This window comes from Diadema setosum, chromosome 3 (genome assembly GCF_964275005.1).
Source record: "Diadema setosum chromosome 3, eeDiaSeto1, whole genome shotgun sequence".
Taxonomy (NCBI): domain Eukaryota; kingdom Metazoa; phylum Echinodermata; class Echinoidea; order Diadematoida; family Diadematidae; genus Diadema; species Diadema setosum.
Window position 1 is genome coordinate 11,100,020 of NC_092687.1, and position 15,929 is coordinate 11,115,948.

General features: G+C 37.4%; 1 protein-coding gene across 1 annotated transcript; it reads right to left on the bottom strand.

Moving 5' to 3' along the window:
* Positions 1 to 14,752: 14,752 nt before the first annotated feature.
* LOC140246540 (peptidyl-prolyl cis-trans isomerase B-like) lies at positions 14,753 to 15,235 on the bottom strand. The gene has a single exon (XM_072325883.1). The coding sequence runs from the start codon at positions 15,233 to 15,235 to the stop codon at positions 14,753 to 14,755; it is 483 nt and encodes a 160-aa protein (XP_072181984.1).
* Positions 15,236 to 15,929: the final 694 nt, after the last annotated feature.

Consider the following 15,929-nt stretch of genomic DNA (forward strand, 5'->3'; position numbering starts at 1 on the left):
TTCTCTTCCGTAATGTGACATTAATGGCTGTATTGCTACAAACTGTCTGTTACATGAACTTTGCACGGAGTAGGATGATTGACCTATTTTGCTGTTAACTGAAAGGTTTATACTAACAAAATGAACTGAAAATGGTGACTGAAAACCGCTGACTTAAAGAAATGTGACCAATAAAACTACATGCATCAGGCCAACAGTAAATAAATAAGACTTTATCGTCATTCGTAAATGATATACAGAGCGTATCAAAAAAGTTACACTTTTGAAATGTTTTTCATGATTACATCTCGAAATGTTTCGAAGACTTTTTTCTTCATATTTATAGATGCCCAATAGTCTCATCTATCAAGTGAAATCAAGAAAACAATTTTTTTGTTCACGTTTGGCTGAACACTGACGCTCTTTGTCCAGAGTGTGAAAAATGACTTGCGCCGAATTGAAAGAAGATGGAAAAGTCAGCTAGCAGTCCAAGTATTCAAGTGTTCTCATTCAAACATATTGCTCTTTTGCTCACAGTTTTGATTATGGTATGATAGTTTAGGAATTTTCTGGCGATTTTCGATCAGGTTTTAAATGATTCCATTGTGTTATGGAAGGCTGATTAACAACATCAAGATCTTTTAAGCACAGTTATCACAAATCATGCACAGACATATCGAACCCACATGCCAATCACTCACGTCAAGAAGAAAAGTACAAAATTGATGCATCCTCAGATCATTCAATCAATATAATGAAAACAATCAATAAGATTAATCAAGCTGACAAGAAAAAAACTCAGACTATCATTACACTTGATAGATGAGACTATATGTTTCAAAAGTGTACATCTTTTTATACATCCTGTATTGATAATTGTACGAAAGTCTTTTCTTAAGAGACTGTTAAGGCCACCGCACACTACACGATCCGACTGGTCTTAAAGTCTTAAGCCAAGCTGAGTCTTAAGACCAGTCGTACGACCGGACACCGCACACTGTACGACCCGACTGTAAAGCGCGCGCAGTGCGCACAGCGTGCGTTTGCATTTTGCTGCATTGTGAATGGCTGAAAGCTCACGACTGGTCGTAGAGATTCAACATGTCAAATCTCTACGACTGGCGCTAAGACCCAGTCGTACGACTAGAAAATGGCAAGACTGTGACGTCACACTTCTAGTCTTAAGGTCTTAAGACCGGTGAATCGGGGCAAAATCGTGTAGTGTGCGGCGGGCTTTAGTCAGTGCAGTCGTACCTGTTCCATCGTCCCAAGTAGTCTCTATTGTGACGTCATTATCGGTTTCTGCAGAATAAACACAGGAGGAAATTCGAAGCTAGTGTGAGAGTGTAGGCAAAGGATTCTACTAAGAGTGACAACAATGAAACAAGCGCAGACGGAAAAGATACTAATATACAGCCAATATCTAAACAAAACAATTCAAAAAGAATATTTTGTCTGTATGAAATAGCTTCCTATTTATAATAAGTGTTGTGATTTGGCGTAGGATGTACTTTTCATTACCTGATTACCTGAACGTGACTTGACCTCAAAACTTTAATGACATCGGGAATGTCAATGTATTGAATATAAGGACTTTATCGTCTCATATTATGTGACCCTGCACCACAAAACCAACAAAAAGTCGCCAGACATGAATTTTTAGTTAAGACCATATTCTGAAAGAGCAGACTTGAAGCTTTAAAATGATGTATAACTCAGATCAAATGGACTCTCCTAACCTATCTAAATATTGGAAAGAAAGCACAAACTCAGGAAAAGTGAGAACTGAGAAAAGAGGCTTTTAAGTACAGTGTCTATTCAAGCGCGTAATCTTTATTACACCGTGCTGGCTGTGTGATGAATGGGACAAAGAACAGGAAGTAAACCACCTGAGTAACAACAATGAAGGGATTATCAGATTAAACTGAAATTAAGCTTGCCTAATTAACATAATATACTGTCCATAATAAACTTTCAAAGCTGTAGCACTACCCTTTCAAAAGTTATTAGAGTTGAAAGTGAAGAGTGTATACAAGGTTTTTTTTTAGAAATGAAAAAGGGACTCTAAAGACACGCCTATTCACACTATTCTACCAAGAATGTTCGAGATAAACTGTTAAAAAAAACACACACTTTCCCGCCACTTTTATGATCCCAAATTTTAGCATAATGTAAAAGAAGACTACCACTTGCTCTTTCAGAAAATATTAAAAAGTCAAGATCAGCTTGTTTGACCCATTTCACTTATCTTACTCACGCAAAATCAGTGTGTGCGACTTTTTGTTCGTTTTGTGGTGCACGGTCACATATTTCACTGCGTGATATGTAATGATGTGCACTATGGGGTGGCACATCTTGGAGCAACCATATCCCGTGTAACGCTTTAGAAATGAAGAAGATTTCTAACCTTAAATTTAGTTTATGTTTGTTTGTGAGTTCAATTTGAAATTTCATGAAATGTCATTCTTTGCGATTCTACTAATTTTTCTATTCATTATTACTTTGTTGTTGTTGGTAGAATGTATTACGTCATCATTAGCATTTTATGGGGATGTTAACGTATACTATAAGAATAAAGATAAGCTGTAATTAATAACTTTGTTTGTTTGTGTGTGTGTGTGTGTGTGTGTGTGTGTGCATGAGTCTGTGTGTACGTCATGACAATGCTCCTCTTGGGTTCTTTTTTAGCTCACGTAATGTGACTGACCGAGACAGGGACAAGGTATTTGGTGTTACATCCTTTTTCACTATTATGTCCATACATAAATACATAAACGTACAAATACTAACGGACACACAAATGAAAAACAACAACAACAACAACAACAACAACAATGTTTTCCTAAAAATCAAGTTTTACAAATTCAAGGTGACTACTACAGAGAACCAGAATTAACTACTATGATGATACGTTTGTGTCTTAGTTGTTCGGTCATGATTTTGAATCGAATAAGCAAAGATGAGAAACAAAAAATGACACATTTACCCTCATGCATTATCATAACAATGAAAAAATAAGGAATTATAATGAAATAATAGTTACTTTGATATAATAATGACAATAAAAATATTATTATTATAGTGATAATATAATAATATTTCATTATTTCAATAACTAGAAAATAATAATTTCAGTATTATTGTATTATAATAATTAGTATTTTTATTATATAATAATGATAATGAAATATTAAGGAATTATTCCACGACAAAAAAGAAGCCAGAGTTATATCCTGCACCGTCGTAAGGTTATGTGTAACTCTCAACCCCTCCGCGTTATAAGTTCCCAAATTCTTTACAACTATTGAGCATCAGTAATATACTGAAATCATAAATCGGGACCCCCTTGTTCATATTTCATTTTCATGTCTGCACATTATTCACGGCACCATGCGCTTTTCAAACCCGAAGAAGCGAACAAAAAAATCATTTCTTGAAAAATTCCCGCAGTGTCATTTCCTCTGCCACGTTTGAAGGTAACAGTCAGTGTTCTATCGTCAATGATAATACGATGAATTCACGAAGTGAATCAGGTCCATTCTTACCTGGTGCGAAATGGGTAGAGTTACTGCTCCGGGTCTCTTCTGTCGTACCATAGTCGATTACTGCAACTTAAACACGGGATAAAGTACAAAATGGTGTTAGGAGTGTAGAGTACAGACTTCTACTCAGACTCATGTCATATGAAGAAGAGTAAAGGGACAATTATGAAAACGTGTCATGAATATCATGGTTCAAAATATACAATTTGTGGGAAATGTCATTTTTGTGTCTGATAGCTTCCTTGTTACAACAATGATCCATTGTGAGTGGTATCCTTTATTCCCTGATATTACAACAACGTTTACTACAGGTGCGCCTACGAATTTGGCACTTATTACATTGTAACGAAATCTCGCTTCGGGGACTTCACGAAATGTAGTCATAGAAGTTGGTGTGAGAGTGAAGACAAAGGATTCTAGTAAGACTGACAACAGTGAAACAAGAGTAGATGGAAAAAGATAGTAATATACAGCCAACTTCTAAACAAAACAATTCAAAGGATATGTTTTGTCTGTAGAATAATTTCCTATTTATAATAAGTGTTCTGATTTGGCGTAGGATGTACTTTCGATTACCTGATCGGAAAACCTAACTTGATTTCTAAACTTTAATGACATCTTGAATATCAATGTATTGGATGTTATGATATAATCATTTCTACATTTTAGTGCGATATGTACAGCTTGGTGTGGCACAGCTTGGAGCAGCCATTTTCCGTGTAACGCTTTAAAAAGAAAAATATTTGTTTTCTTAAATTTAGTTTATGCTCGTTTATGAGTTCAATTTGAATTTCACGGAATATCATTCTTGGCGACTTCTACGAGTTTTTTAATCTATTCATTTTTTTATTTGCTCATTTATTTATCTATTGGTAGAATGTATTATGTCATCATCAATTACCATTTTATGTGCTTGTGTCTGTGTCTACGTAACGTAAGTTAATGCACCTCTTGGGTTCTTTTTTAACTCACGTAATGCTAGTGACCGGGACAGGGACAATGCATTTGCTGTCACATCCATTTTCACTATTACGCGCATACATGAATATAATATATTTTGTGTTTCCTTTAGTATTTGTAGATTTATATTACAATTCTACAAATACTAAAGGAAACAATGAGAAAAGCAGAACCCCATTGCTTTCTTAAAAATCAAATTTCATACATTTAAGTTGATTACTATAGACAATAACAAGAATTAAATACTATGATGATACGTTCATGTGTTAGTTGATCGGTCATTGCTTTGAATCGAATAAGCAAAGATGAGAAATAAAAAAAATGACACATTTACAGTCATGCGTCAATCCGCTACAATAATAAACTTGCCGGGAAGAAAATAACCTATATCGTCTAAAGGTTATGTGTTAGCTCAACCCTTCGGCGTTATAAGTTCCCAAGGGTGAAGAACATAATATTGATACCACTTTACTAAGAAATTCTCAGTGCATAGAATAGTATCTTCCTTACAGCTATTGAGCATCAGTGATATACTGAAATCATAAACCGGGTCCACCTTGTCAATATTTCATTTTCATGTGTGCACATTATTCATGGCACCATGCTTTTTTCAGACCCGAAGCAGCGACATAAAACAAACAAACAAACAAACAAACAAAAACAAACAAACAAACAAACGAAAACAAACAAACGAACAAACAAACAAACAAATAAACAAGCAAAAATCATCTCTGGAAAAATCGAGATGGTGCAATTTTCTCTGACACGTTTGAAGCTAACAGTCGGTGTTCTATGGTCAATGATAATATGTGACCGTGCACCTCAAAACGAACATAAAGTCGCACACACTGATTATGCGTGAGGACTGAAAATAAGTGAAATGGGTCAACCTAGCCGAACTTGACTTTTTCATATTTTCTGAAAGAGCGGGTCTTCTTTTACATTATGCTAAAATTTGGTATCATGAAACGCGCACAAAAGTGTGTTTTTTTAGCAGTTTATCTTGAACATTTTTGGTAGAATTGTGTGATTAGGTGTGTCTTTAGAATCCCTTTTTCATTTCTGAAAAACCTTGTCCACACTCTTCACTTTCAACTCAACAACGTTTGAAAGGATAGTGCTACTGCTTTAAAAGTTGGCACTAATTATGGACAGAATGTGTTGATGAGGCATGCTTAATTTCAGTTTAATCTGATAATCCCTTCATCGTTGTTACTCTGGTGGTTTACTTCCTGTTTTTTTGTCCCATTCATCGCACAGCCAGCACGGTTTGGTAAAGATTAGGCGCTTGAATAGACACTGTACTTCAGAGCCTCTTTTCTCAGTTCCCACTTTTCCTGAGTTTGTGCTTTCTTTCCAATATTTAGATAGGTTGGGAGAGTCCATTTGATTTGAGTTATACATCATTTTAAAGCTTAAAGTTTGTTCTTTTAGAATATGGTCTTAACTAAAAATTCATGTCTGGCGACTTTTTGTTTGTTTTGAGGTGCAGGGTCACATATGATGATCTCACGAGGTTTTTCTTAAGAGACTGATAGTCAGGGCCATTCTTACCCAGCGCGAAGTGGGTAGAGTTACTGCTCAGGGTCTCTTCTGTCGTGCCATAGCCGCTTACTGCAGATTAAACACGGGGGAGAAAATTACAAAATAACGTTACGAGTGTAGAGCAAAGAATTCTACTGAGACCCACGTCATCGGAAGAAGAGTAGAGGGACAATCATGAAAACGTGTCATGAATATCAATCTTCAAACTATACATTTTGTGGGAAATGTTGTCATTTCTGTGTCTGAGAGTTTTCTTGGTTCAACGATGATCCATTGTGAGTGGTATCTTTTATTTCCTGATATTACAAAGAAATTTTCCTGCAGCTGCCTACGAATTCTGGACTTGATGTATTGTAACGAAATTTCGCTATCAGTTACCTACGTGTATATAGTGTAAACATAGAATCTAGACGTGTGAGAGTGTAGGCAAAGGATTCTACTAACACTGACAGCAATGAAACAAGAACAGATGAAAAAGATACCAATATACAAACAACTTCTAAACAAAACAAATCAAATGAAACAGTTTGTCTTTACGGAATAATTTCCTAATTGTAATAAATGTTCTGATTTGGCGTAGGATGTGCTTTTCATTACCTGGACGGAAAACGTTACTTGACTTCAAAGCATTAATGACATCGGGAATATCAATGTATCCGATGTAAGGATGTAATCTTCTTTTTTTTTTATATTTTAGTGCATGGTACAATGATGTGTACCATGGTGTGTAACGGCTTGGAGCAGCCATATTTCGTGTATAGCGCTTTAAAAATCAAGAAGATTTCTTACCTTAAATTTAGTTTATGACCACGTTACCTTTTGAGTTCAATTTGAAATATTATGACATATCATTCTTGGCTACTTCTCCAATCTATTTATCTATTTTTCTTCTTCTTGTTACAAGCGTCTGAACGTATGCTATAAGAATGTACATGAGCAAAATTACTAGTGTGTGTGTGTGTGTGTGTGTTTGTGTGTCTGTGTCTGTGTGCGTTGGTCTGTGTCTACGTCATGACAAAATGCTCCTCTTGGGTTCTTTTTTAACTCACGTAATGTGACTGACCGAGACAGGGACAAGGTATTTGGTGTTACATTCATTATCACTATTATGTCCATACTTGAATATATAATAAGCATATACTAACGGACAAAAATATAGAAAAAAAAAACACACACACACACACACACACAATTGTCTTAACCCGTTGAGGACGAGTCCCGAGTATACTCGGGTAGCTGTCTATGGGAAATGCGTGTTGTAGCAAAATCAAATTGTCCTCAACGGGAAACAAATCTTACAAATTTAAATTGATTACTACAGACAATAACCAGAATGAGCTACTATGATGATATGTTTGCATTACTTGTTCGGTCATGACTTTGAATCGAATAAGCAAAGATGAAAAACGAAACAAAAAATGACACATTTACAGTCATGCATTATTCTTCTACGACGATAGAGAAGCCGGGAAGTTATATCCTACACAGTCGTAAGATTATGTAAAGGCCCAACCCAAAGTTGTCAATATATAGAACAGTATCTTGTTTAAAGTTATTGAGCATTACACTAATATACTGAAATCATTAATTTTGTCCCCCTTGTTGATATTTTATTTCTGTGTAAAGGGTACATTATTCCTCCATGTGCTTTATAGACCCGAAGCAACGACAGAAAACAAACAAACACACTTGTCATCTCTTGAAAAATGCAGATGTTGTAATTTTCTCTGACACTGAACAGTCAGTGTTCTATCGTCTATGATTGTGAATTATTTTACGAATCATTTCAAACACAACGCAACACAAGCTATTAGTATGATGAATGGAATCACGAGTGAAACTTCCATTGTACTGTTCCATTCGGTTATTTATCGACCGGTTTTGACGGGTTTGTACGTTTGAGCAAAATATGCGAATTTGGCACGCCGTCGACTGCGAATATGGCACATGAGTTAAGAGCCTGATAGTCAGGGCCATTCTTACCTGGTGCAAAATGGGTAAAGCTCCGGGTCTCTTCTGTCGTGCCATAGCCGCTTACTGCAGATTAAACACGAGATATAAAAAAAAAAAGAATAGTGTCAGGGGTGTAGAGAAAAGAATTCTACTGAGACTGACGTCATCGGAAGCAGGTTAAAGGGACAATCATGGAAACGTGTCATAGATATTAAACTTCAACCTATACATTTTGTTGGAAACGTTGTCATAAAATTTATATGACTGAGTGTCCTTGGCACTACAGTGATCCACTGTGTGTGGTATCTATTATTTCCTAATATTACAAAGAGAGTTAACTACAGCCGCCTCTGAATTCGGTACTTAATACACATTGTAACGGAATTTCGCTGTGGGGAATTCACAAAATGCCGCTATCAGTTACTTATAGTGTAATCATAGAAGCTATTGTGAGAGTATTATTAGGCAAAGGATTGTTATAAGACTGACAGCAATGAAACAAGCGTAGACGGAAAAGGATACTAATATGATACTGATACTAATACTAGCACTGATGTGGTCAACTTTCTCAATGATCTAGAGTCATTCATGTCAACTCTTAATTCAAGTGATAAGTCTGTTTTTTTTTTAATGGGCGATTTCAATATTGATCTGCTTTCAAACAGCCCTAATTCGATCCGCTTTCGGAGTATTCTTGATTCCAATGCGCTTTCTGTAATGATAGATAAACCAACCAGAATCAATGGTCTCTCATCATCATTATTAGACAATTATCTTTGTAAAAGCTCCGAGAACTTTTTCACAGTCCGATTTATTTTGCTCTGAAATTTCTGATCATTTACCTGTGTTTTGCATACTACATGGTTACCAATCTCATGCGAATGGGCCAGTGAGAAACGATAAGAAGAGAAAGATTACTGACGAAAACGTGTCTGGTCTGAAAGCCAGCTTGCTTTCTGAAGATTGGGATGATGTTCTTGCTTGTGAAAATAATGAGACGGCTTTTGATATTTTTTGGGAGAAATTCTACAGGCATTTTGACAAGCACATTCCGTATGAAAAGCCAAAACCTAAGGAACAGGGATTGCGTCCTTGGATTACTTAGTGGTATACTCCGATCAATAAAAGGAAGAAATGCTCTCTATAAAAGAAGTATAAAGAAACCATCTCTGGAAAACATTGAAAAAAAAAATCGGAATAGATTAACATCAATTATTCGATCCTCTCGTAAACTGTTTTACTCTACACAATTTAAAAAAAAAAAAAAAAAACTACAGGCAACATTGCCTCCACTTGGAGGGTCATAAAGGGCGTTTTAGGCAATCAAGGCAATACTTCTGCCCCAGAGAAAATCTTAGAAAATGGACAAGAAATTACTTCTCCTGATGACATCGCAAACTCTTTCAATACCTATTTTGCAAATGTTGGACCTAACCAGGCTAAAAAGATTGATAGGAATTGCTTGAATTTTAGGGAATATCTGAAAGGCCCTTCAGAATTTTCAGTCTTCTTGCAGCCTACTGACTGCATTGAAATTTCTTGAAATAGTTACTGCATTCAAATCTAGTCACTCTTGTGGACATGATGAAATAAGTACATATTTATTGAAACAAATCATTGGCTCAATCATCACCCCACTTGTTCATATTTGTAATCTCTCTCTGGTGACTGGAGTATTTCCTTCCTCATTTAAGTTAGCCAAAGTAATCCCTATCCACAAAAAAGATGACAGAATGTTAATCTCGAGCTACAGACCAATTTCAATTTTACCTGCCTTTTCTAAAATCTTAGAGAGAATTGTATATAACAGGCTCTATGATTTCTTGGAGAAAAATAACTCTCTAAATCCTGAACAGTATGGATTTCGGACGTCTCATTCATCTGACCATGCCCTTTTAAAATTTTATGATTGTGTCTCTAGTGCTCTAGCTGCACGTGAGCATGTTATTGGTGTGTTTATGGATCTTAGTAAGGCATTTGACACACTTGACCATTCGATCCTCCTGTCTAAGCTCTGTCACTATGGTGTAAGGGGTGTGGCTTATCAGTGGTTTTCTAGCTACTTGTCAATGAGAAGACAGTTTACCCACTGCAACTCTGTTAATTCTGACATTCTGTATCTGAAATGTGGTGTTCCACAGGGATCCATTCTAGGCCCACTTTTATTTCTCATCTATATAAATTACATTTGTGATGTTTCAACAATCTTGACCTACACCTTATTTGCTGATGATACCAGTGTTTTCTTATCTCATCGTGATGTTCGAACCTTTGAACTCACTATTAACTCAGAATTACCAAAGCTAACGTCATGGTCCAGAAGTAACATACTATCTCTGAATGTGCAGAAGACTAATTTCATTCACTTTAAAGGGAGGAAATGCTCAGGTGCTCAACAAATTAATGTCAATCTAGATGGTACCCGCATTGAAAGGAAAACATGTACAAAGTTCCTTGGCGTATATATTAGTGATAAACTTAATTAGAGTGACCATGTGAATCATAATCGCTACACCGATATCCCGCAATATTGGTATATTATATAAAGTAAAAAGTTTTGTTTCTGACAAAGTGCTTTTGATGTTATATAACACTCTTATCTTACCTTATATTTCGTATTGTAATATTCTGTGGGCAACGCCAAAGAGTTTGACAGATAATATCCTTTTGTTGCAAAAGAAAGCTGTTCGCATATGTACAGGGTCTGGTTTCCTAGAACATGCAGACCCATTGTTCTTGAAATTAAAATGTTTAAAAGTAGATGATATACATTTCCTACGGACTGCCTTCTTCATGTTTCGTTCTTAGCAAGACCTATTACCTGTCTCTTTTTCGACAATGTTTCAACTTAACAGTGCAGTTCACTCGTATCCCACGAGACAAGCATCAGATATACTGTTGGGACCGCCGAGTTGGTACCCAAGACAGTTAGAGTTAAACTCTAAAGGACACAAGAAGAAACCAGGCAACCAGTCATTTCGATGGTTCATGTCTCAAAAGTAGTCTTTTATTCGAGTTCGCAAGATTACATGACTATGACACGCCAGTGCTCATTCCAAGACTGCCTTTTACTCCAGTCAGCGTCCCAAGATATACTCCTCAACACTCACTCTTAATTTCTTACAACATCAAAGCATCATTCATCACCTTCTTGTATACAATGACTGTATTCTACAGTGACCGTTACCAATGACCATTTGTGGTCTGGTCTGGGGACAGGGAGTCTACCTGGTGGTGATAAACTCTAGGGGGCTCGTCCGTGGTAAGGGGAAAGGAAGAACCACAGATAAAAACAATGTTCTCAGTTAATGTGTCCACCCATAAGACTTGCCCTACCAACTTTCAAGTGGAGTCCCAATTTGCCTAACTCTGGGACCGTAACACTCTTCCCCCCTTTGAAAAAGAGGTATTGTCCGCAATACCAAAATGCGAGAGAGAAATGTGTTAACGATACATCAAATGTTTGACCCAAAAGAACCTTCCAAATATGGAATTGTAAATAAGTGTCAAATTATAACGTAAGATTTGTTTTCGTAAACATTGACGAACCTACTCAAAACAGTTTTGAAAAAAAAAGGAACAAAAAAGAAGTAGTGACATAGTGACGTTAATACAAGAGAGACATATATGCTAATTCTGACAACAGATACGAAAATCTATACTAACTATTCTACGTACATGTATAAGCTTACGCATACTCACACTTCATGACATTTAACAACAAATTGGAAAATGAAACAAAGAGCACTAACACCGGCTGAAGGAAAAAAATGGCACAGAATTACATCTCCCCTATTGGAGACAGGAAACAAAAACACTTTAAAAACAACATAATAATGCCCACACCAAATGCATAATGGACAGTGCAGACAGGTGCCGACCGTCTATGGTCACCCGCCTACTAGAATTCCTTATCTATTACTCACACTGACCAGAAGTCGGGCACAAACCATGCAGATGACGGAATTATGTAGCTGGACATTATCAAAATACATCTCAGAGTTATCTTTCCCAAATTTATGAAGCAGGCACATGCCTCAAGTCTGACCTCATGTAACCTCCTATACTGTGCGGGCTCATGCCAAGGAGAGTGGAATTAGCTACTCTGATTGGTCAGTGAACGCACCCCTTGTGGACTAATCAAATGCTCAATAGAGGAAAAACATTGAGGAAGGAACAGGAGAGAGAGAAACAGAGGAGGGGAGCTAGAGGATAGGAAGTGGGAGAAGGGGAGGGAACTGAGCGGTAAAATTAATGGGGAAACCCATTTCTCCGAAATAAAGACTCCAAGTATCCAATATGTGTCATGCGCATCAGTAACAAAAGTTTGTATGTACTGTACATCAACAAAACGAGTAACTCTACACTGTAACAATGCTCGTGCCCAAGCTAAACCAAAATGAAACACATCAGTAAATAATAGTGCTGCTACAATTAAAAAAAATTGATGGTTTTCAGCAAAGAGAACAAAGGAGTGGAAGAACTGAACGAGAGATAGAAATAGAAACAGAGTGAGATGAAGTGGTAAAGGATACATTGAAAAATCCGAGGAAAGGAAGGGAGCAGCGTCTTTGCAATAAAAACAATTAAAAGAAAAGACTGTAATAATACACAATACGGAGCACCTCCATCAGGGTGTGTAAACTAGAATGCCTGTACCATCCATTTTACGAGATGGATAATCAAACAAAGGCAAGACGATTTCTTTTCAATACAACACAGCATTGGTAAAAACGTCAAATTACATTCATATAATCACAATGCGAAAAAAAAAAATGGCACAGCTAATGAGCGAGTGGAAGAAATACCTATTTACATAGAGAACGGGGGAGACAGAGGTAGAAATAGAAAGGGAGAGGAAGGGGGAAGAGAGGGGAAAAGACTGCCTCAACAACGACAAAAGCAAAAAAAAAAAAAAATGGATACATGTTCGTTTTCCTGTAGGCTCATGAATTATACATCGCTTATTGGCTGTAGGTAATGAAAAAAATACTCAACAAACATTTTGAACAGGACTTACTGTTCTCATGACACATACAGCGATCATGACTACGATACTACTGCAGTATCTTAGTCACCGAAAAGACATTAATCAAGCAGTAAACAAAAATGCATTCTTACAGCGTCCACAATCACATAACGCAACGATAATGGCCAGTCACAACGATCAGAGGCGGCAGAAAGAAAAAAAAAATCCTCCAAACATCGTAAAACATTTGCCATGGCCCCTGTGACCCTTTGCAGTCCATTGACTGAGAGAAAAAAAAAAATGTGTGCAATGGGCACGCGAAGGGAGGGAGAGCCAATAAAACCAACGTGTTAGTTCTCCTTACATTTCTCCATCACTCATAGTCTTTCTGCAGTACTTTGGTATGATCTTTATAAGCTAAAACAAAGTTAAAATGTTGTTCATCAGAGCCGACTGATAACCATAACTCTGTTTACAAGTATACACACAATTATAAGCTTAAGTCAAATGAAATACTGCGAACCTCTACGTGTACTTGTACTTTGGGAACCCAATCTGGAAAGTTATTGCTAAGGTACGGCTTCAATCTATCGTGGTGGACCACTTTTGACTGAGACTTAATTTGTCTAATCACAAACAGCTGAACATCATTTATCTTTCTAGTAACAAATCATTCAGTTTACGTGTTACGACAAATAAAGCAACTTCGGCCATTATCTAACAAATTTCGTACGATCAGGAACCAATTGCTGCCTGAAATTCAATCCAGCGAGGCGTCTTTTTCTGAGACGCAGGGCAATATAGCCTCCCTACACCCACAACATTCGTTAGAAATCGGGAAAAGTTTTCAACTATTGCCAAACCGTGATCAACGGTGATCGATTAATGCTTATCTTCCAGAGTTTTGTGTAATCGACATGAAAGACTTATACTCCACTTAAACTGTGTAAGCACTGCTTTCGCTATGTTTTCGATAAACTGTCGCTCTATTCTTATATGTATGCTGTTACAAGTTGGATCATTGCTGCCTGAAAATTTCAGCTATGGCGACTTTGTCGGAGTCGCAGGGCAAATTACCACTAACAACATTACACATTAGAACAACAATGCGCATCATTGAATTATTCCTCTAATTCTTCATTTTAGGCACCTTCATCATCATCTTATTGACAACCCTGACCAGTGGGTTTCAATTTCATCTATATCTTCATCGTGCCAATTTCACCATATTTCATTTTTAACCTTATGCGCAAAATCTTCCATGCAGTTTCTACAGAATGTCGAAAACTAACATAAACTGACAATAGCACACAGTCATAGAATGAAAGGAACTCCACAAATTTCTGCTTGCATTAAAGATATGAGTGCAGTTAAGCTACAACACCAGGGTTGAGTGTATAATGATGTGAAACATAATGACAATAACTTTTTGGTCCAAACAATATTTGACGGAGAATGAGCAATTACAATATCAGTATCCGAGTCCAATGTTAGACCTTCATGTGCCTGTAATGATAATGATAATGAATAACATTTATATAGCGCTTAATACTGATGTTTCTAAGCGCATCAAATCGGGGAAAATAATATATATAACGTAAAAACAAAATACAGCATTATGTACATATTATGATAACGACAGCAACAACAACAACAGCAAGATAAAAAATTGGGCATGTATGAGGTATATTCTCGGTCCCAGTGTTCGATTCTTAGCTGTCTTGATTCTCTGTCGCACTCATAGTCATGTGGATGGTCGTGTATGGTCGATGCCTCCTCGTTGCCATGGTGATATGTGCCGGGTCTATCCGATAATGTGCTTCAACAAAGATGTATCCTTAGTCGCGATGACGAAGTTATGATATGATCCGTCCATGTTCCTGCCAGCGCCTGCCATACTCAGCAACCAGACTTGAAGTGGCTCAGCAAAAGTTGTTGTCATCATCGAACCCGTCGCCACTAGCTTGCCTCCATCAGTGCTACATGTATCTCCATGACTGACGTCCTCGCCTTGGATCATGAAATCCTTGATGACGAAGTTGAATTTGCTACCATCGTATCCAAATGCTTTCAAGTGACTTCCAAGAGTGGAAGACTTCTGTGTTGACTTTGGGAATGTTTTCCCAGGAAGGCCATGTCTCCCCATCTCCTTTTCTCTGATCACAGTGTCAGAGAAAACACTTGCGATAACCATTGATCCTTTTTCCGATGATTTCATAAACTTGTAGGCATGGGCTGCCACAAGAGCTAATGATGCCATCAACAGTATGAGAGTTAGGGCCTTCATCGTGTTCATTGTCCTTGAGTTGAGAGTTATTTAGCAAATCTCATACTGGTTATCATATAGTTCAAGCAAGCCGCCGGCTATTGCATTGTCCTAGCTCCTCCCTTCCTCACATGCAAACTTGCCGTGTCGCTTCGATATGGCGTCTTGTCTGAAATTAGATAATCACCGCTTTACCGTTGCCACCATTGTTGGGACCGCCGAGTTGGTACCCAAGACAGTTAGAGTTAAACTCTAAAGGACACAAGAAGAAACCAGGCAACCAGTCATTTCGATGGTTCATGTCTCAAAAGTAGTCTTTTATTCGAGTTCGCAAGATTACATGACTATGACACGCCAGTGCTCATTCCAAGACTGCCTTTTACTCCAGTCAGCGTCCCAAGATATACTCCTCAACACTCACTCTTAATTTCTTACAACATCAAAGCATCATTCATCACCTTCTTGTATACAATGACTGTATTCTACAGTGACCGTTACCAATGACCATTTGTGGTCTGGTCTGGGGACAGGGAGTCTACCTGGAGGTGATAAACTCTAGGGGGCTCGTCCGTGGTAAGGGGAAAGGAAGAACCACAGATAAAAACAATGTTCTCAGTTAATGTGTCCACCCATAAGACTTGCCCTACCAACTTTCAAGTGGAGTCCCAATTTGCCTAACTCTGGGACCGTAACAATACATTTAGTGAACCCTGGT